This window comes from Bombina bombina, chromosome 1 (genome assembly GCF_027579735.1).
Source record: "Bombina bombina isolate aBomBom1 chromosome 1, aBomBom1.pri, whole genome shotgun sequence".
NCBI lineage: Eukaryota > Metazoa > Chordata > Amphibia > Anura > Bombinatoridae > Bombina > Bombina bombina.
Window position 1 is genome coordinate 1,111,811,152 of NC_069499.1, and position 22,558 is coordinate 1,111,833,709.

Here is a 22,558-nt window from a genome sequence, read left to right on the forward strand (position 1 = left end):
TACCAGAACATGAAACAATATTATATGCGTTTAAAAACTAATTAAAATATGCTATGCAGAGTTCATACAAGTTCACCTTTTTCACAGTGGAATTTCATTCAGTTAACACAATGAGATTCCAAGATCTTTAACTGCTAAACATCCAAGCAATACAATTCTAACAATGCTTATTTAAACAATAGGACAGTCTATATACTCTAATTTAAACATCAGAAATTGTATATATTATTTGTGCCAACAATCAAACTCTGAGTTATAACTCTATATTTGCACTGATAAAACAATTTAGCATCAAGGATTTGTTTGACAATATACAGGCTATGAAATATGAGCTAAAATATAAACTGCTCTTTAAATTTATTTACTACAGCAATTTTTTAAATACATTACCAAGATGAACACCAATCGATATCCAGTATTTCTTAATAGGAACAATCTCACCTAAGAATACAAAAATTGGGGATATCCGCATATGGAGCATAAAAGTAGCTGTGTGCTTTAATAATAACTACAGTAGTTATTCCTTCAGGATTAGCCAGCAGCAGCCTCTATGCTTGGGGTTAAATCATCTGATCTCACCCTCCCCTTTTTTTTTCATTACCCATCATTGGTGAGGATTGGAAACGCCCAAATGGAAGCTTGTCTCGGATTGGCCCTTTGCAACTGAACATGGATTGGTTCATCTGGGAATGCATGTTGTCAGGGAGATGCATCTCTGCAACCACCAATCATCTCTTTGTTGTAATACCTGCATCGCAACACCAGATTCTGTCCATTGGGGGCAGCATAACAGCAACACAGCTTCATTCTTAACATTTCTAGCATTTAAAAATATTTCTTTAAAATGTGTAATAACTGCCATAATTTCCTTACATTAATAAGTTCTATGTTCATTATGTACTGGGCTATGTGACAATATTTATTCTGATTATTTTAATATGAAACATCATGTGTCTTTAACATTATATTATAGCAATTTATCCTGTTAATTATTCTGAAATTAATGGCATTTATACATCTAATATGGTATTCATGCAATACAGCATGTTTCACATTTTCAACAAGTTCTGCATGCATGAATTTTTCCATGGTTCATCTGAAATAAAATAAGTGTTATTAATTATTTCTTTTTAGTTCCATAAATATTCTTCTTAAAATAATACAGATGCTAAGACATTTTATGCTTTATATATATATATATATATATATATATATATACACACACTCATTTCTATGCAGTATCTTGTATTTATTATCTTTGAACTCCATCTGGAAAAACAGAAAAACATGTCATCTATATGCATATATTTTAAATATGGGATTATTACAATTCCCATTCAATTTATTACAGATTTGAATTTATTCATATATCTATTCACTGCAGCAATTATTTATTTAATATAATATGTTCCAGTTCCATATATATACATATATGGGTTATTTGAATTATTTTAAACACACATGAAACTATTGGCATCATTTCTTTTTCAAAATATATTTATTTTTATTTATGCCATACAGGGAATTGTAAATGCTAATTTGTCTGCTTCTTGTACATGGAGACTTCATAAACAGCATAGATCATTTTATGAGTAGTTGTAAAAGTCACAATACAACATATTTTCTGTTTTGCTAGCAATACAGACGTGTATTTCATGTTTAGGGGCAATTAACAAGCCTGTGCTAATTACCATGTCCCTATGATTTTGACCAGCATTTCACTGCTGATTACAGACTCTACGTCCCTCTCACCACAGGTAGTAGTATCCTGATCTAGGTGTCATACTTATCTTTGTTTGAAAAAGATCTAATATCATCAAGTGGTGATGTAAAAAAAATGTTTTGAAATTTGTATTTGGCTAGGGAGCAAATGTCCCCTTTTGAAGTTTCTTTAGACATCCTGCATGTATTTAAGTCTTGAAATGTGTATTCAATTCATGGGGTTTTGAATCAATCCTGACATCAGAATTGCAGCCCTTACTTTAGTAATATCTGATTTAAAAGATGGTTTCATACATAAACACATTCCCTTGTCCTATATATATATATATATATATATATAATATATATAATATATATGTCATTTACCTGTATCCTGACAAAAGTCAGCATGTCTCTGCCCTAGCAATCATCCTTATGGCCATCCAGGAAAGCACTTTGACTTTCTGCACTAATCTAAATAAATGTATTAGGCAGCACTGGGGAATTTGTTCTTCATGTAGATATGAATTATATCAGGGGTGTCAAACTAGCGGCCCGCGACCTAATTTTTTACGGCCCGCAACATCTCCATGAAAGATAATTATAGTACGCTTCTTACTTAAAGAGCGAACACGCTTACTGTTAGGGTTGCGAATGCGTGCAACTTCCATTCAGCTCTCTATTACAATGAATGTCCCTTTTTGCTAGTATTGCAATTTACTTGTATAGTAAGCATCTGCGATACAGTAGTGAGATCATTAAAACCCCTGAGACTTGTGGTAAATAGATTCTCAAGAGCTATCACAAAAGGTATATGTCTATAACTATATAAACAGTGGATCGTTATAAGTGCAGAGGAAACGTTATACTATGCGCATGCTAAACTGTGAGCTCGCTCGGAACAGGGCTGCTAGAGAAGGAAAAAAAGGACTCTGTGGGAGAGCAACCAGATGGAACGTGTGCGACAGCTTCTTAAAAGCATTAGAGCACGTTTTATCAAATCAGAGTAAGTTAATTAGGAGTAACAGAATTTATAGCAAAGGTTACTGCTTTGTTTAATAATGGCAAGATATGTAAGTAGTAAGTGGCCCATGTGATTTGCACTTGTATGGAAAATGGCCTGCAACTCAAATGAGTGACACCCCTTAATTATATTATTGGGTTCAAGTTAGGTGAAAATATCAAGGTCACAATATTTTTACCTTTTAGAATGTGTATTACAAGTCAGGTTTTGAAAAAAATATTGCAAATTTGCAGTAACTAATGATCCCTATATATTCTATGATGTGCACAAAGTGGGCTATAATGCCATCAATAGTTCCTAAATTTCAAAGAAGGGTTTAATTAAGAGTATTTATTCAACTTTGATCTGTAGCTTCTGTGAGCCCCTACTCAAATAAAATCATATTTTATTTAAGCAGGGTGTTGCATGTGTGTTTAATAACTTTAAATATGTGCTTAAACTTTATACATCACACGAGCAGGCAATTGCCTTTAAATGGTAGATCTTGGGGGTTTCAAGACCTTAAGGGAGCTGCTATTGCAAGTGTTTTTTTTAGAGGTTCTCCTCATGAAACTCCCTTCTTCTGCCTGAAGTAGCACAGCACTAACAGATTTCAGGAGCGTGTTACACAAGCCCACACATGACACATCACCAACATTTACTGGGAGATTAAATGATGAATTACTACTCCTGTAACCTGCAGCATCACTCATTTAGCTCTTTATCTCGGCACCATAACGTTATAAAGGATTATTACGTTGATCACTTTTTTCATAAGAATTAACTGTTACAGTAATGTAAAAAGCCCCCCACACACACACAAACACACACCACAAAAAAACACCAAGACAGAAAAAATCATTAAAGAAAAAAAATATTTTATTAAAACTGCATAAAATAAAAATCTGAGCAACATAAATAAATGAGACACCTCTGGAACGTCAGCCGTCATTTCTCACGCAAAATAAAACAAGTACGTTTTCATTTTTCACATAATATTTATGGCATCCATATATTTATACACAGAGCTATATGTTCTACATGTGAATGTACAAAATTACATCAGAAGAATCACTGCAAAGAGAGAGGCTTTGAACATCTCACAACACATTCCATGCTCAAAGACACATTTTAAAAATCTGCTTTCTAAATATTGGGGTCTTTTCCCTTAAAATGTCAGTTTCTTTTTTTTTTTTTTCTCATTTTTTAACAACATAGAGACAATATTGCTAAGTTCATCATGCAAAAAACCTGGTGAGCACATGCTTCTCAAGCCTCCTGCACACTGCAGGATGGCTTAATCTTATTTTCTATTAAAAGATTTTTTTAGCTTTTTTTTATTTTTTGTGTTTTCATTCCCTCTGATATGGGGGGTATCAGCATTTTATTGCAGGATCCCATTGTGTTAAAAGGGTTAATAACTGTTAGTGTTGTAATGCACACAATCTTTAATCATGTAGCGGTAAATGTTTGGATTCACAGGTTATGAAGAATCTGACACCGCTATGTCCAAATCATCTGTATAAGTCAGTGGAATGCAGTTTGATCTACACACTGCATGATATGTATATCTGTAATCTATAAGCCAGTGGAACAGCCTCTTTGCAATCTCCCGAGTTCCTATGTAACTCTATGTAACGTATTGACTAAAAAATAAAACAAAGACCCACTTATTTTCCCCTCTCTTGTTACGTCCTCACGTTCTTGTCTACAGGACAGGCTCAAATCTTGTAGAACTCTCCGCCCCACTCCACAAGACTCACTCCTTAAAAACTTAACTGTTCAGGAATGCACACTATCTACACTAACCTTTTGTTATCCCAGTTCCTCTCCTTCCATCATACGCTTCCCTTGTGAAAGGTGATCTACACCAGTTGGCAACTCCCGCTTAGGGCCCTCTACCCAATCACCTGGTATGTTACCATTGTATATTTCACATGTGTTTCATAGTGCTGCAGAATCTGTTGATATAAATGACAATAATAATAAAATAATGGAGAGGTATTTAAGCTTAAAGGGCCATAATATCCAAATGTTTAAACACTTGAAAGTGATGCAGTATAGCTGTAAAAAGTTGACTATAAAATATCACCTGAACGTCTCTATGTAAAAAAGAAAGATATTTTACCTCAAAAGTTTCTCAGTAGCCACATCCCATTGTAAAGGATTTCTAAGCAGCATATTAGTATGTCTGTCCTGGGACAGCCAAAGGGATGAGCCTTGTGCACTCATGTTATTTCCCTATTCAGTGTAAGGAAGTTTAAATGAAATCTCATGAGAGTTAAGTCAAATCTCATGAGATCACAGTAAAAGAGTTCATGACCTCAGCACTGCTGATGCTGATTGGCTGCTGTTCATTTCTTCATTTTTTTTATTTTTTTTTACCTGCAGCTGGGAGCAGCTGAGTATAACTTTTTACACAGAACTTACTCTGCTGAGCTGAGGAAATTGTGAGGTAAAATATCTTCCTTTTTTACATAGAGATGATCAGGTGATATTTTTCTGTCAGCTTTTGACAGTTATACTGCATCAGTTGCAAGTGATTTAGCATATGAGTATTATATCCCTTTAAGTGAATTGACTAGACCAGTATTTATCAACTCCAGTCCTCAAGGCTCACCAACAGGCCAGATGTTATCTCAACTAAATTACTGGTGAAATAATCAGCCGCTGGGTGAGACCATGTCAGTTACCATGGTTACTGATCAGCAGATTACTTCACCTGTGCTTTAGCTATCAATGAATATATGGCCTGTTGTGTTTTGGGGACTGGAATTAAAAAACACTGCACTAGACAGACATAGGAACTGGAGAGGCTGCAGAAGCTCCAGAGACTGTTATAAAATCTACAAAAGCAAGTGTAGGAATATAACATAACTACAGTGAATATTAAAGGGATATGAAGCTAACAAACAATTCATTGTGCATATCAGGCAGATATTTTTTTAATGAGTGACTGGATTTGTAGGCAACTTACTTCCCCTGTAGCTCAGGTCATTCACACAATACCCAGTTGTAGCAATGAATTTAAATGTGTCCAGTCAGTAATTGTACCAAGGTAACTAATTAGCAGAGCAATATGGTAAAATACGATATGCAGAATAAAATATAAGTTTACTTCCAAAAAGTTTGTACTGCAAAGAACATTGCTCTTTAAATGTATAACGGAAATCAGGAAGCTGCATTCCACCACCTGTGCTACTACTGATGTCCTAAACAGTGTGCGGAGTACAGTATATATTTTGACATGAAATGAAAAATGCTCAATGCAAGGCTACCTAATAAAAAGTATTTTTCAGAAGTTTAGGAATTTATGAATATAGCATGTACATCACAGAGTAGTATATAATTAAAGGGATTTTCTTTCATGATTTGGACAGAATATACCATTTTATACAACTTTCCAATTTACTTCTATTATCAAATTTGCTTCACTCTCTTGATATCCGTTGCTGAAGGAGCAGCACTGCACTACTGGCAGCTAGCTGAACACATCTAGTTAGCCAATCACAAAAGACAAATGTGTGCAGGCACCAATCAGCAGCTAGCTTCCACTGCGTATTATTTTTCAATAACGGATACCAAGAAAACAAAGCACATTTGAAAATACAAGTGAATTAAAATGTGTCTTAAAATGACCTGCTCTACCTGAATCCTGCAAGTTTAATTTTGACCTTCCTATCCCTTTAATGTGCAGTGTATATTTTAAGGATTACCTCTACATTTTAAGTTTGATATATTTTTAGTGTTTCCTCTATACATAGTGGTCTATGATACAGTGGCCTAAATTCAATAAGGCTTCGTATTGACTGTGATCCACTGCTTGTCCCCTGTGGAATACCAGAAAGAAAAAGGTTCTGTTCAAAGTTCTGTAACTAACTTTGGGAGATTCACTACATTTCACAAAGAGAGGGAACAACAACAGCTGCTACAACATTGCACACTTTTTATTTTGTGCATAGTGTTGCATTAAATAATTTGATTTATAATATGTGTGTGTATATATATATATATATATGTGTGTATATATATATATATATATATATATATATATATATATATATATATATAGTAATTCTGTAACATTTGTGGTGGGGGGGGGGGGGGAACAAGGTGATCCTGCATGTTTGAAGTTTCTTTTGCAACACGTAGTGCTTCCATAATGCCTTATAACATTTTAGGCTTGTATGATAATCTGGAAATAGAATGCTAGGTTAAATGTTAAGAAAATATACATATAAAATTAGAAACTGCACAAAGCACTATGTACTTCCCAACATTTGTGTCTGAAAATAAGGGACGGAGGAGGTTGATAGGAGCCCATCACCATTTTGTGGGTGGAGCCATGTTTGGAGGGGAGGGATCATAGGTGGTTTGTGGGCGGTCTCAGGGTGTGTCAGGGCAGTTTGTGGGTGTTTCTTTGTGTTCTGTGGGTGGGGCTAAGGAATATTCTGTAAAAAGGAACATATGGGTGTCTCAGAGAGACAGTGCTTAGAATCAGGGACTGTCCCTCTCAAATCGGTACAGTTGGGAGGTATTGGGAATTCTGAAGGATTCAAATTGGGGACAAAGGGTTTTTAGTAGTGCTGGGTGCCACTGTGTGCTTAGAAAATCTGCTTCCCACAATGCCATTTTTTAAATATGAGAATAGATTAGTTGGAAAATTAAAGGGATACTAAACCCAAATTTTAAGCATCTTTCTAATTTACTCCTATTATCAATTGATAATCCTATTAATTTTCCTTTGTTCTCTTGCTATTTGAAAAAGCCGGAATCTAAGCTAAGGAGCTGGCCCATTTTTGGTTTAGGGCCCTGGATAGCGCTTACTGATTGGTGGGTACATTTAGCCACCAATCAGCAAGTGCAACCCAGGTGCTAAACCAAAAATGTACCGGCTCCTTAGCTTGCATTCTTGCTTTTCAAATAAAGATAGCAAGTGAATGAAAAATTGAGAATAGGAATAAATTAGAAAGTTGCTTAAAATGGCATGCTCTATCTGAATCATGAAAGAAAAAAAATGGGTTTAGTATCCCTTTAAGGTTCAGCCCCTTTTTCTTTTTTTTTCGTTTAAATGATTTTTATTGAAAATCGGTACAGAGGATAACAAGTGACATAGTTACAGTTCTTTTAGCAACGACATAACAACAGTTCACTATAACGATAGTCATTAACAATCAGTGACCTAATTTTCAAAGGTATTTTCAATTTTATTTTTAGTTCAAGATGGAAATGAGTCATAACAGGACATACCTCATTGTAGAGGATCAGGAAAAGATACAGAAGGGTAAAAGAGAGAGAAAAGGGGGATATTAATAATAATAGTAACCCATCCGGTCCATCCCAACACAGGTATAGTAGATCGAAATCATATCTCTAAAGCTTCTGGAAGAGAGTGATATAGTGTTTACAGCTTTACATGAAAGATATTAGACGAGCATTTTAAGTGTGAGCATGGGACCCCTGTTCCCATATAAATTGAACATTAGATATTGTGTCTAGTTTACCTACATAGCAGTAATGCATCCTTTCAAGTGTGAGGACATGATTCACTTCAGATTTCCATTGGGCAATGGTGGGTGTCTCGCGTGTCTTCCATAATCGGGGGATTAACCTCTTAGCACATGAAAGCATTAAAAGCAGCAATTTCTTGCGATAGACGCAAGTGATTTTAGGGATAAGATTGAGAAGTATGATTTGCGGAGAAAGTGAAATATGTACGCCTAAGACATCAGCTATGTGCTGCTCTACCTGATTCCAAAAATTGGTTAAGTGTGGACAAGACCACCATATATGGGCAAGGGTACCTTCCTCTCCACATCTCCTCCAAAAGCTGGAGGAGGCGTTTGGGTATATAGTTCTTAAGCGCTGTGGTGTTAGATACCATCTAGCTAATATTTTATAGTTCAGTTCAGATATAGTCAGAGATAAGGAAGAGGAATGTGTATGACGGAAGCATCGCCTCCAAGTTTCTGTGTCAAGGTCAGTTTGAAATTCGGCTGCCCATCTCATAAGGTATGTGGGTCTTCTCTCTGGGAAGAAGCCCCTGAGGATTTTGTAGGTCAGAGATAGATGTGCCCTATCTATGTTAGGATTGATACATAGCTGCTCAAAAGTGGTTAAGGGTCTCAATATCGCTTTCTTGTGAGGGCTGTGATTAATCGCGTGTCTAATTTGTAGGTAAGGGTACCAACAGTGAAAAGGAGGCCCCAACTCTTCGTTAAGCGTAAGTCTGTCTTTGACACCTGAGGTGTCAGTCAATAAGTAGATTGGTAAGGCCGTAAGGAGCTTATTAGCAGGATTGTGAGTAAAGAAATTATGCTTGAGGAACAGACGGTATTTGAGAAGAGGGGTTAGGGGAGATATTGGTGTTGAGATTCCTTTTGTGTGGGTGAGTATCTCATCCCATATAGCTAAGGTAGTTTTAACATAATCATTGTGTTGTATATAGTGTGGTCTGGATTCTTTGGGGATCCAGGGTAGGTCTCTCATGTGGTCAACCCGAGAAAGGCAACTCTCTATTTGAATCCAGAGTTTCGAGGGGTTGGCGTGGTTCCATGCTACCACTCTAGCCAGATGTGCAGCTTTATAATAGTTGGTAAGATTGGGTACTCCAAGCCCCCCGTCCTCTTTACTCAAGTACATAGTGTGTTGGGCTATCCTCGGGCGCTTGTATGACCAAATGAAAGAATTGATCATTTTTTGTTGTGTTTGGAGGAAAGGTTTCGGTATGGTCATGGGTAATGTTTGGAATAAGTATAGGTATCTGGGAACTATCATAATTTTTACTGTGTTAATCCGCCCCAGCCAGGACAGGTGTCCTTGCCTGTGCCATTTCTCTAAAGAAGTCCTGACATTATTTTGTAGGCTGATATAATTGTCAGGGAAGAGTTTATGCATATCTTTGGAGATTGTTAATCCTAAATATTTAAGTTTATCGGATAGTATAAATTTTGTTTGCTGCGATATAGTCAGTGTTTCTTGGGGAGTTAAATTAATCGGCATCAACCCTGATTTTTCCATATTAATGGAGAAGTTGGAGACTTGTTTATATTCCTCCAAGATTTGTATGAGGGCAGGGATAGAAGTGGTTGGGGACCGTAGAGTAAATATCACATCGTCCGCAAACAAGAGGCACTTTTGGGTGATATTTCCGAAATTTAAGCCTTGAATATGTTGGCAGTGTCTGATTTGCAATGCCAATATTTCAACTGTAATAGCAAATAGCAGGGGTGAGAGTGGGCATCCTTGGCGTGTGCCATTGGAAATGGGGAAGGATTGGGATATGCTATTGTTTACTTTAACTTTTGCGCTCGGGTTATGGTAAAGAGCCTTTATTCTAGTAATAAATAGCTCGGAGAAGCCAAATTTTGACAGAGTGGACCACATAAATTGCCAGTCCACCCTGTCAAATGCTTTCTCGGCATCTGTCGAAAGTAGAGTGAGAGATGAGAGGCTATGTTGTGCTTGTTGCAGTGAGTGGAGTAGTCTGGTGGTGTTATCTTTCGCCTCCCTTCCTTTAATGAAGCCCACCTGATCAGGGTGGATTATGTTAGGTAATATCGTATTCATACGGTTGGCTAATATTTTGGCGTATATTTTCATATCAACATTTATAAGTGAGATTGGCCTATAGTTACTGACCAATTCTGTAGCTTTGCCCGGTTTTGGAATAACAGTGATCACTGCTTCTAGAAGGGAGCTGGGAAAAACAACATCATGGTCTTTGTCAGTGTAAAGTGATAGAAGTTGGGGGTTTATGTGTTGTTGAAAAAGTTGGTAAAACTTTGTTGTGAGACCGTCTGGGCCCGGGGATTTGCCATTTGGCAAGGATTTTATAACTAGGGTATTATCTTGTGGGGTAATGGGGGAGTCTAGGAATTGCTTGTTTTCTTCTGTAATAGTGGGCGTATCAACTGTAGTTAAGTAGGATTCTAACTTTCTTTTTTTATCCTGTAGTGGGGTGTCTACTATATTATATAATTTCGTATAATAGGAGACAAATGAGTTGATAATTTCCTCGTTTTTGTGAGTGGCTTCGCCAGAGGGCTGTCGAATTGTCCTAATGAAATTGGAGAGTCTTTGTTTCTTAAGGGATCTGGCTAGCAGTCGGTCTGCCTTATTACTTTCTACAAAAAACTTGGACTTAGTGGTCAACGCCCTCATATGGGCTTTTTGGATCAAAAATCTATTGAGGGCCACTCTTGCGTCAGTTAACTTGGCGAGTTTGGCAGTAGAAGATGGATCTGTTTTAGCCCCTTTTTCTTTTTATATACAGACAGGTCTGTCTGAGACCTGTGAGTCAATAGCTATCAGACCAACCAGATTTTATTGAATCTAGGCCAGTGTTCAGATAATTATGTGCAAATGAGGGGAATTTAATTTTTATAATAATGTCCAAACTTGAGAAATGTAAACTTACTTGTATATAATCTATATTAAATATATTTAATTTTTAATGTTCTGTGCTTTTTATGATTCTTGAATTAATATTAATTGACAATATTATAACTATGTATTAAAAAGTTTGTGATGAAATGTCTATAAAAATGTATTGTAACATATAAATACACATAGCTTAGCTTATTTAAGTATAATACCGTTTCACACTGCGTTATATGTCCTTCTCTGTGCATTACAGATACACAATCTTCTATATTCTACAGTGTGCAGACTAACTGCTTTACATGTTGAAGACACACAGACTTGACATATTGGACACACTATTCTGCATAATTTAAATATACTATTTTGCAACTTGGTGCAATTTTACTCAAGTTCTAAAATGACTTTGACCTTTACATCCAAAACAGAATCACCCCCTTTCACACAGACATGAAAAAAAAATCTCTTTATATTTATATATATATATTTATATTTTACGTATAGATTTTATATATAGATATGTATATATATTTTTCTTAAAGCAATAGAAAAATGTAATACACTTCACTTGAATGTAAAATGCTGTTTTGCAATCCAAAACAATGAAATTGTGGATTGTTGTTGTTTTTTTGTTTTTTTTCTCATAAAAACTCAATCTCTGTACAAAAATGATTCATTTTACAAAGACAAATTAGGATTTAAAAGAGGAGAAAAATGATTGGATTGTGAAAAGACATATGTAAAAAGAAAACGTGATTTGTTCCCAAGCTCTCCCTACCATTCATATAACATACTTTTCCTAGATAAACAAACCCCCAACACACATTCAACTATCATAGATAGATGTCACTGGACTCTGTGCTTTTATAGTACAATGACATGACCTCACACCTAGTGTTACTGGTTGATCCAAGTGTCACATCTTTGATCTCCTCTCTCCTCCTATTTATGAATAGAATGCTCATGGTAACCCCCTCACCTTGTACTCTGAAGTCCATCTACTGCTGCTGAATAGAGCATGGATATTGCTAGACAAATTTAACAGTGTTTCTGCTGCCACCAGACTTGGCATCTCTCACTCTGTGAGTGGTCATTTAATACCAGGATCATGGTACATACAAGCTATGATCTCTTTCTGCCTTGTTCCTTTGTGCTTTGTGAGATTTCTTCAGGCATTGAAGCAAAATTCTACAATGGCCTCTTTTTTTCACAATTGTGCTACGGCATAAGACTAATTTGGGGTGCAGCCCAGAAAACCCACAAAACATCTGCTTTTGGGGGGTTTTACTTATTGCTTGCCACGCTACACATACAGACACACACACACATCTCTCTTCTGCAAAAAAAAAAGTATAATAAATAAATAACTCATAAAAATAAAACTGCAAATAAAGCATCACACTAGACTTAAAAAAAGACAATATTCTACCCCCAAATCACATGTCCAGCACAGTCCTGGGCTTCTGGAGATTTCTATTTACATCATTTGGAGAGGTGAGCAGCTGCAGGTGTAACAGTCAAGCGTGGATGGACACAGGCACTGTCAAACATGTTGGTCCTGTTAAGGTCTCTCGCTTTTCAGCCCTTTGATGCCGAAGATTTCTTAGAGCTGATAAAACCCAGAAGGAAACAGATGAGGAGTCAGAAGACGTTGGCTAGTATAGTCACAACACACCCTTCAAGGAGTATGAAGGGCAAGTTCAATGAGAGGAGCACAGGTATGTACAGTCTTTGATTAGTATATTTAGAAGGAAATGGATGAGTTCCTTGTACCAAAGGAGGTCAGGACAGGAATAGAAGTTCGAGAAGGTGCAGATTTATCTGAACCCTGGTTAGTCTCATTAGCACCACTAGCCTCCTTAGATGGTCTAACAGCCTGGAAAGAAGAGCAAGGTTAAGCAAAGAGGAAGACAAAAGTATGTGTCTCTCAAAGTATTAAAGTTGGGAACAATGATTTAAATTCACAAAGATGTCAAAGAGCTCAAGAGAAAGACCAAAAAAAATATATGTTTACCTGATAAATTATTTTCTTTCGGAATAATGATGGTCCATAGTCCAGCATAACATATGCAATATATTTTCCGCCACTAGGAGGAGGTTGAGAACCCATACAAAAACTTACAATCCCTCCCATCTCTATTCAGTCCAATGTATAGCCGAGCAGAGAATAGGAAACACATAGGCCTAGATTTAGAGTTCGGCGGTAAAAGGGCTGTTAACGCTCCGCGGGCTTTTTTCTGGCCGCACCATAAATTTAACTCTGGTATCGAGAGTTAAAACAAATGCTGCGTTAGGCTCCAAAAAAGGAGCGTAGAGCATTTTTACCGCAAATGCAACTCTCGATACCAGAGTTGCTTACGGACGCGGCCGGCCTCAAAAACGTGCTCGTGCACGATTCTCCCATAGGAAACAATGGGACTGTTTGAGCTGAAAAAAAACCTAACACCTGCAAAAAAGCAGCGTTCAGCTCCTAACGCAGCCCCATTGATTCCTATGGGGAAACACTTCCTACGTCTGCACCTAACACCCTAACATGTACCCCGAGTCTAAACACCCCTAACCTTACACTTATTAACCCCTAATCTGCCTCCCCCGCTATCGCTGACCCCTGCATATTTTTTTTAACCCCTAATCTGCCGCTCCGTAAACCGCCGCAACCTACGTTATCCCTATGTACCCCTAATCTGCTGCCCTAACATCGCCGACCCCTATGTTATATTTATTAACCCCTAATCTGCCCCCCACAACGTCGCCGACACCTACCTACACTTATTAACCCCTAATCTGCCGAGCGGACCTGAGCGCTACTATAATAAAGTTATTAACCCCTAATCCGCCTCACTAACCCTATCATAAATAGTATTAACCCCTAATCTGCCCTCCCTAACATCGCCGACACCTACCTTCAATTATTAACCCCTAAACTTCCGATCGGAGCTCACCGCTATTCTAATAAATGGATTAACCCCTAAAGCTAAGTCTAACCCTAACACTAACACCCCCCTAAGTTAAATATAATTTTTATCTAACTAAATAAATTAACTCTTATTAAATAACTTATTCCTATTTAAAGCTAAATACTTACCTGTAAAATAAATCCTAATATAGCGACAAAATAAATTATAATTATATTATAGCTATTTTAGGATTAATATTTATTTTACAGGCAACTTTGTAATTATTTTAACCAGGTACAATAGCTATTAAATAGTTAAGAACTATTTAATAGTTACCTAGTTAAAATAATAACAAATTTACCTGTAAAATAAATCCTACCCTAAGATATAATTAAACCTAACACTACCCTATCAATAAAATAATTAAATAAACTACCTACAATTACCTACAATTAACCTAACACTACACTATCAATAAATTAATTAAACACAATTCCTACAAATAAATACAATTAAATAAACTAGCTAAAGTACAAAAAATAAAAAAGATCTAAGTTACAGAAAATAAAAAAATATTTACAAACATAATAAAAATATTACAACAATTTTAAACTAATTACACCTACTCTAAGCCCCCTAATAAAATAACAAAGCCCCCCAAAATAAAATATTCCCTACCCTATTCTAAATTAAAAAAGTTACAAGCTCTTTTACCTTACCAGCCCTGAACAGGGCCCTTTGCGGGGCATGCCCCAAGAATTTCAGCTCTTTTGCCTGTAAAAAAAAACATACAATACCCCCCCCCCAACATTACAACCCACCACCCACATACCCCACATCCAATCAGCCAATCAGATTGAGCTCGCATTCTATTGGCTGATCGGAACAGCCAATAGAATGCGAGCTCAATCTGATTGGCTGATTGGATCAGCCAATCGGATTGAACTTGATTCTGATTGGCTGATTCCATCAGCCAATCAGAAAATTCCTACCTTAATTCCGATTGGCTGATAGAATCCTATCAGCCAATCGGAATTCGAGGGACGCCATCTTGGATGACGTCCCTTAAAGGAACAGTCATTAGTCGGGAGACATCGGAAGAAGAGGATGGATCCGCGTCGCCTGCTTCAAGATGGACCCGCTCCGCACCGGATGGAAGAAGATCGAAGATGCCGCTTGGAGAAGATGTTTGCCGGTCCGGATGTCCTCTTCTTGCCGGATAGGAGGAAGACTTTGGAGCACCGGATTATGGATCGCCAACCCCCGCTTGGGTTGGATGAAGATCTTGGAGCCAGGACGGATCGGTGATACCTGGATGGTGAAGACAAGGTAGGAAGATCTTCAGGGGATTAGTGTTAGGTTTATTTAAGGGGGGTTTGGGTTAGATTAGGGGTATGTGGGTGGTGGGTTGTAATGTTGGGGGGGGGTATTGTATGTTTTTTTTTACAGGCAAAAGAGCTGAAATTCTTGGGGCATGCCCCGCAAAGGGCCCTGTTCAGGGCTGGTAAGGTAAAAGAGCTTGTAACTTTTTTAATTTAGAATAGGGTAGGGAATATTTTATTTTGGGGGGCTTTGTTATTTTATTAGGGGGCTTAGAGTAGGTGTAATTAGTTTAAAATTGTTGTAATATTTTTATTATGTTTGTAAATATTTTTTTATTTTCTGTAACTTAGATCTTTTTTATTTTTTGTACTTTAGCTAGTTTATTTAATTGTATTTATTTGTAGGAATTGTGTTTAATTAATTTATTGATAGTGTAGTGTTAGGTTAATTGTAGGTAATTGTAGGTAGTTTATTTAATTATTTTATTGATAGGGTAGTGTTAGGTTTAATTATATCTTAGGGTAGGATTTATTTTACAGGTAAATTTGTTATTATTTTAACTAGGTAACTATTTAATAGCTATTGTACCTGGTTAAAATAATTACAAAGTTACCTGTAAAATAAATATTAATCCTAAAATAGCTATAATATAATTATAATTTATATTCTAGCTATATTAGGATTTATTTTACAGGTAAGTATTTAGCTTTAAATAGGAATAAGTTATTTAATAAGAGTTAATTTATTTCGTTAGATAAAAATTATATTTAACTTAGGGGGGTGTTAGTGTTAGGGTTAGACTTAGCTTTAGGGGTTAATCCATTTATTAGAATAGCGGTGAGCTCCGGTCGTCAGATTAGGGGTTAATAATTGGTTAGGTGTCGGCGATGTTAGGGAGGGCAGATTAGGGGTTAATACTATTTATGATAGGGTTAGTGAGGCGGGTTAGGGGTTAATAACTTTATTATAGTAGCGCTCAGGTCCGCTCGGCAGATTAGGGGTTAATAAGTGTAGGCAGGTGTCGGCGACGTTGAGGGGGGCAGATTAGGGGTTAATAAATATAATACAGGGGTCGGCGGGGTTAGGGGCAGCAGATTAGGGGTACATAAGTATAACGTAGGTGGCGGTCGGCAGATTAGGGGTTAAAAATTTTAATCGAGTGGCGGCGATGTGGGGGGAGCTCGGTTTAGGGGTACATAGGTAGTTTATGGGTGTTAGTGTACTTTCGGGTACAGTAGTTAAGAGCTTTATAAACCGGCGTTAGCCAGAAAGCTCTTAACTCCTGCTATTTTCAGGCGGCTGGAATCTTGTCGTTAGAGCTCTAACGCTCACTGCAGAAACGACTCTAAATACCGGCGTTAGAAAGATCCCATTGAAAAGATAGGCTACGCAAATGGCGTAGGGGGATCTGCGGTATGGAAAAGTCGCGGCTGAAAAGTGAGCGTTAGACCCTTTAATCACTGACTCCAAATACCAGCGGGCGCCCAAAACCAGCGTTAGGAGCCTCTAACGCTGGTTTTGACGGCTACCGCTGAACTCCAAATCTAGGCCATAGGTAGAAAAGACAAATCTGGGTCTGTAGAGGTGTCATTAGAATTGTCGCTTAAAATTGAAGTGGGCGTGGCCTATGGAACATAATCATGAAAAACATTTTTTTATCAGGTAAGCATACATTTTTTTTCTTCATAATATGATGATGGTCCATAGCGCTGCATAACATATGGGATGAATACCCAAGCAGATGATCTATGTTAGCTAAAGGGTGGGACAATTATTCTGGCACTGCAGCCTGAAGGACTTTCCTGCCAAAATCTTCTTGAAAAGAAGCAAAAACATCAAAGCGATAACATTTGGAAAAAATATGCAGAGGAGACCATGTTGCAGCTTTGCAAATCTGTTCCAAATATGTATCATTTTAAAGCTCACAAAGTTGCAACTGCTCTTGTAGAATGAGCTGTGATATGCTTAGGAGGCCACTTTCACTCCACCAAGTAAGCCTTGTGAAGCTCTTGTTTGAGCCAAGAGGCCAACGCTATCTTAGTAGCCTCCTGCCCCTTACAAGTCCCAGAGTAGTGAACAAACAAAGATGATTGTCTGAATTCTTTAGTAGCTTGAAGATAGAACGTCAAAGCTCTGACTACATCAAGATTATGCAAGAGTTGCTCCTTAGAGTTAGCAGGATCTGGACACAAGGAAGGAACAACAATGTCCTTATTGATATTTTCCGAAAGTACAGCCTTATCCTTGTAAATAATTAGATATGGAGAATCACAACACAAGGCTGATAACTCAAAAACTCCCCTAGCTGAGGAGCTTGCTAACAAGAAAAGCACTTTCCAAGATAAAAGCTTGATATCAATGGAATTTATTGGTTCAAAGGGAGAACCTAATAATATGGAAAGAACCGGAGTCCAGGGTGGAGAAATAGGTCTCACAACTGGCATAATTCTTATTAACTTTTTAAGATTTATGGAAAGGGAGTACTGCAGAAAGAAATTTATTTCTGGGCACAACTTACACTTATTCCTATGGGGAGTGTTTATATGGTTAAATTGTATTTTTTATTGTTTTGTCACGAATACGAAAACCTTTAAGGAAAATTCATAATCATCCTTACAGGAAGAGTTGATATGTTCAAATCATAAGTTCAAAATGATTTACGTAACATGCACCTCAGTACATATAGAATGGTGTCACATATATAGATTATGTTTACTATATAATCTGGTTTTGCTGTAACGTCATATTCACTCCTATCAGGATATACATATGATTATAATGACTATACGACTTGCTCTTATTGGAGCATATATCTGATGACATCAACTTTAACCAATCCCATCAATACGTACGTCACCTATGGGTGTAAATGTTATACGTATTCTATACTCCTCCTACACATACATTATTAAGTTTGTCACTCCTACTTTGAGGTTGTTTTTCAAATTTTGGAATTTGATTGTTTGTTGAATTCACAAATAGATGTGTGTTGAACAGGCGTCAGGACTCCACGCCTTTGAAAAGCCAAGGTAATTTTTTTTATTAATGCTAAAATATTACAACTTATTGATTGAATTATTATGCAACCTGTCCCGGGTGGACACCATTCATGATCTTACTTTTTTGTATTATTATAGTAGTAGGTCTCTTGGCGAGAGGATAGGATAAGCCCACTGATTTTCCACTTTTGTGGATCACACAAAACCACATTCCTACTATACTACAGATCTTTTTGTCGCCAAGTAAACTACAATGGGCCTCTGAATAGGAAGGATTATTTTGTATCTACAGGGAGTGCAGAATTATTAGGCAAGTTGTATTTTTGAGGATTAATTTTATTATTGAACAACAACCATGTTCTCAATGAACCCAAAAAACTCATTAATATCAAAGCTGAATAGTTTTGGAAGTAGTTTTTAGTTTGTTTTTAGTTGTAGCTATTTTAGGGGGATATCTGTGTGTGCAGGTGACTATTACTGTGCATAATTATTAGGCAACTTAACAAAAAACAAATATATACCCATTTCAATTATTTATTTTTACCAGTGAAACCAATATAACATCTCAACATTCACAAATATACATTTCTGACATTAAAAAACAAATCAGTGACCAATATAGCCACCTTTCTTTGCAAGGACACTCAAAAGCCTGCCATCCATGGATTCTGTCAGTGTTTTGATCTGTTCACCATCAACATTGCGTGCAGCAGCAACCACAGCCTCCCAGACACTGTTCAGAGAGGTGTACTGATTTCCCTCCTTGTAAATCTCACATTTGATGATGGACCACAGGTTCTCAATGGGGTTCAGATCAGGTGAACAAGGAGGCCATGTCATTAGATTTTCTTCTTTTATAACCTTTCTTGCCAGCCACGCTGTGGAGTACTTGGACGCGTGTGATGGAGCATTGTCCTGCATGAAAATCATGTTTTTCTTGAAGGATGCAGACTTCTTCCTGTACCACTGCTTGAAGAAGGTGTCTTACAGAAACTGGCAGTAGGACTGGGAGTTGAGCTTGACTCCATCCTCAACCCGAAAAGGCCCCACAAGCTCATCTTTGATGATACCAGCCCAAACCAGTACTCCACCTCCACCTTGCTGGCGTCTGAGTTGGACTGGAGCTCTCTGCCCTTTACCAATCCAGCCACGGGCCCATCCATCTGGCCCATCAAGACTCACTCTCATTTCATCAGTCCATAAAACCTTAGAAAAATCAGTCTTGAGATATTTCTTGGCCCAGTCTTGACGTTTCAGCTTGTGTGTCTTGTTCAGTGGTGGTCGTCTTTCAGCCTTTCTTACCTTGGCTATGTCTATGAGTATTGCACACCTTGTGCTTTTAGGCACTCCAGTGATGTTGCAGCTCTGAAATATGGCCAAACTGGTGGCAAGTGGCATCTTGGCAGCTGCACGCTTGACTTTTAGATATGTGTTGTACTCACAGCGCTTAAAGGACCTATAGCTCCTATCTAAAGTGGGCCCCCACTGCCCACAGAGGGAATACTATTAAGAAAGGTTTTTAGAGAGGAGCGCCAGTTAAGTCAAGGTCTGGTGTGTGTGTGTGTGAGTAATATGTTCACACTAGAGCGAAAAAAACTTTTAAGGTAGGGGTTTATTTTTAATGTGTGATGTAGATGCTTATGCGGTAGTAAGACAACTAGGGAACGTATGTGAGATATATAATATATTACAATTTAATACAATTTATTACAGACACAATATATGACTTATAGACATGGATCCATGGTACATAAAAGTGTATTTAAGACAGTTTAAAATAATAGATTAAAAACTGTGGAATATATAGGGTTAAAAATCAAGGGGATTGGACCCTCCAAGGGCAGAGTGTCCCCAAGGTGGTATGTGAGAAAGGTGGACTTCGTTACAATGTACTACCCTCTACTCTCTATGGTGATATGGAGGCTAGTAAAACAATTTGCATAAATTGAACAGTTAAAACAGATTGGTGGAATGGTGTCCACAAAATAGAGAATATAATCAAAACAACAAAAAAATGCGGCTCAAAGAAAAATATCCTATGCGGACAGAACTTAACTTTAAATCATATATAAACATATATAAATAAAAACCATATGTGAAGTGATATGCAGTGAAAAAGGTAAAAATAAAAATAAAAATAAAAATGATCCAAAAAATGTGATCAAAAATAACTAGTGTGTACACATCTAGTAAAAATGTGGTATCAGAAAAATATGGTATCAAAAATCATAAATGTGATGTGATCTCAAAATTAGAAAAAAACAATCACATATCATAAAAATGTGTAATAAAAAATGTGAATAGATGCACACTTAATCAACAATAATAACTAAATAGGGGGCAGTGAACAATTATTTAGAAGATAGACAAATGTTGGTGATACATTCAGAAAATAGTATAAAATAGTGATAACGTTGTTATACTCCTAAAATCTATATATCCTGAAAAGAGTCCATATAGAATGTCTCTTGTCCTCCAATGGGTCCTATTAATCCAATCTGAAGACGGTTCAAATGCCTCAAATCCAAGGCAGTAAAAGGCAATAAAAGCAATAAAAAATAACAATAAAAAAGGGGGCAATGGAAAAGCTGGGAAATCCTCAAAGCCTAGGAATAAAGAAACATAACATAATATAATACTGTTATAGGTATAGATAAATCAAGAAATATAGCTCACCATATAGTTGTCAACGCGTTTCGGCCCACAGCTTGGGCCTTTCTCTGCCTTGGATTTGAGGCATTTGAACCGTCTTCAGATTGGATTAATAGGACCCATTGGAGGACAAGAGACATTCTATATGGACTCTTTTCAGGATATATAGATTTTAGGAGTATAACAACGTTATCACTATTTTATACTATTTTCTGAATGTATCACCAACATTTGTCTATCTTCTAAATAATTGTTCACTGCCCCCTATTTAGTTATTATTGTTGATTAAGTGTGCATCTATTCACATTTTTTATTACACATTTTTATGATATGTGATTGTTTTTTTCTGATTTTGAGATCACATTTATGATTTTTGATACCATATTTTTCTGATACCACATTTTTACTAGATGTGTACACACTAGTTATTTTTGATCACATTTTTTGGATCATTTTTATTTTTATTTTTACCTTTTTCACTGCATATCACTTCACATATGGTTTTTATTTATATATGTTTATATATGATTTAAAGTTAAGTTCTGTCCGCATAGGATATTTTTCTTTGAGCCGCATTTTTTTGTTGTTTTGATTATATTCTCTAATTTTGTGGACACCATTCCACCAATCTGTTTTAACTGTTCAATTTATGCAAATTGTTTTACTAGCCTCCATATCACCATAGAGAGTAGAGGGTAGTACATTGTAACGAAGTCCACCTTTCTCACATACCACCTTGGGGACACTCTGCCCTTGGAGGGTCCAATCCCCTTGATTTTTAACCCTATATATTCCACAGTTTTTAATCTATTATTTTAAACTGTCTTAAATACACTTTTATGTACCATGGATCCATGTCTATAAGTCATATATTGTGTCTGTAATAAATTGTATTAAATTGTAATATATTATATATCTCACGTACGTTCCCTAGTTGTCTTACTACCGCATAAGCATCTACATCACACATTAAAAATAAACCCCTACCTTAAAAGTTTTTTTCGCTCTAGTGTGAACATATTACTCACACACACACACACCAGACCTTGACTTAACTGGCGCTCCTCTCTAAAAACCTTGCACGCTTGACTTTTCTCAGTTCATGGGCAGTTATTTTGCGCCTTGGTTTTTCCGCACGCTTCTTGCGACCCTGTTGACTATTTTGAATGAAACGCTTGATTGTTCGATGATCACGCTTCAGAAGCTTTGCAATTTTAAGAGTGCTGCATCCCTCTGCAAGATATCTCACTATTTTTGACTTTTCTGAGCCTGTCAAGTCCTTCTTTTGACCCATTTTGCCAAAGGAAAGGAAGTTGCCTAATAATTATGCACACCTGATATAGGGTGTTGATGTCATTAGACCACACCCCTTCTCATTACAGAGATGCACATCACCTAATATGCTTAATTGGTAGTAGGCTTTCGAGCCTATACAGCTTGGAGTAAGACAACATGCATAAAGAGGATGATGTGGTCAAAATACTCATTTGCCTAATAATTCTGCACTCCCTGTATATTCGAAACTACTGCTGTATTAGTTATTTGGTGTAATAGATAGTTTTCCCCTTGACTCCCAACAATGAAACTTGATATATAATTTA

General features: G+C 36.8%; 1 protein-coding gene across 1 annotated transcript in view; it reads right to left on the reverse strand.

Annotated features, from left to right (window-relative positions):
- Window positions 1-11,660: 11,660 nt before the first annotated feature.
- Window positions 11,661-22,558, reverse strand: part of SRCIN1 (SRC kinase signaling inhibitor 1) — a 412,206-nt gene continuing 401,308 nt past the window's right edge. Inside the window, exon 18 of the mRNA XM_053697741.1 lies at window positions 11,661-12,695. Within this exon, the coding sequence (XP_053553716.1) occupies window positions 12,690-12,695 (6 nt within the window). The 3' untranslated portion in view covers window positions 11,661-12,689. The remainder of the gene's footprint in view (window positions 12,696-22,558) is intronic.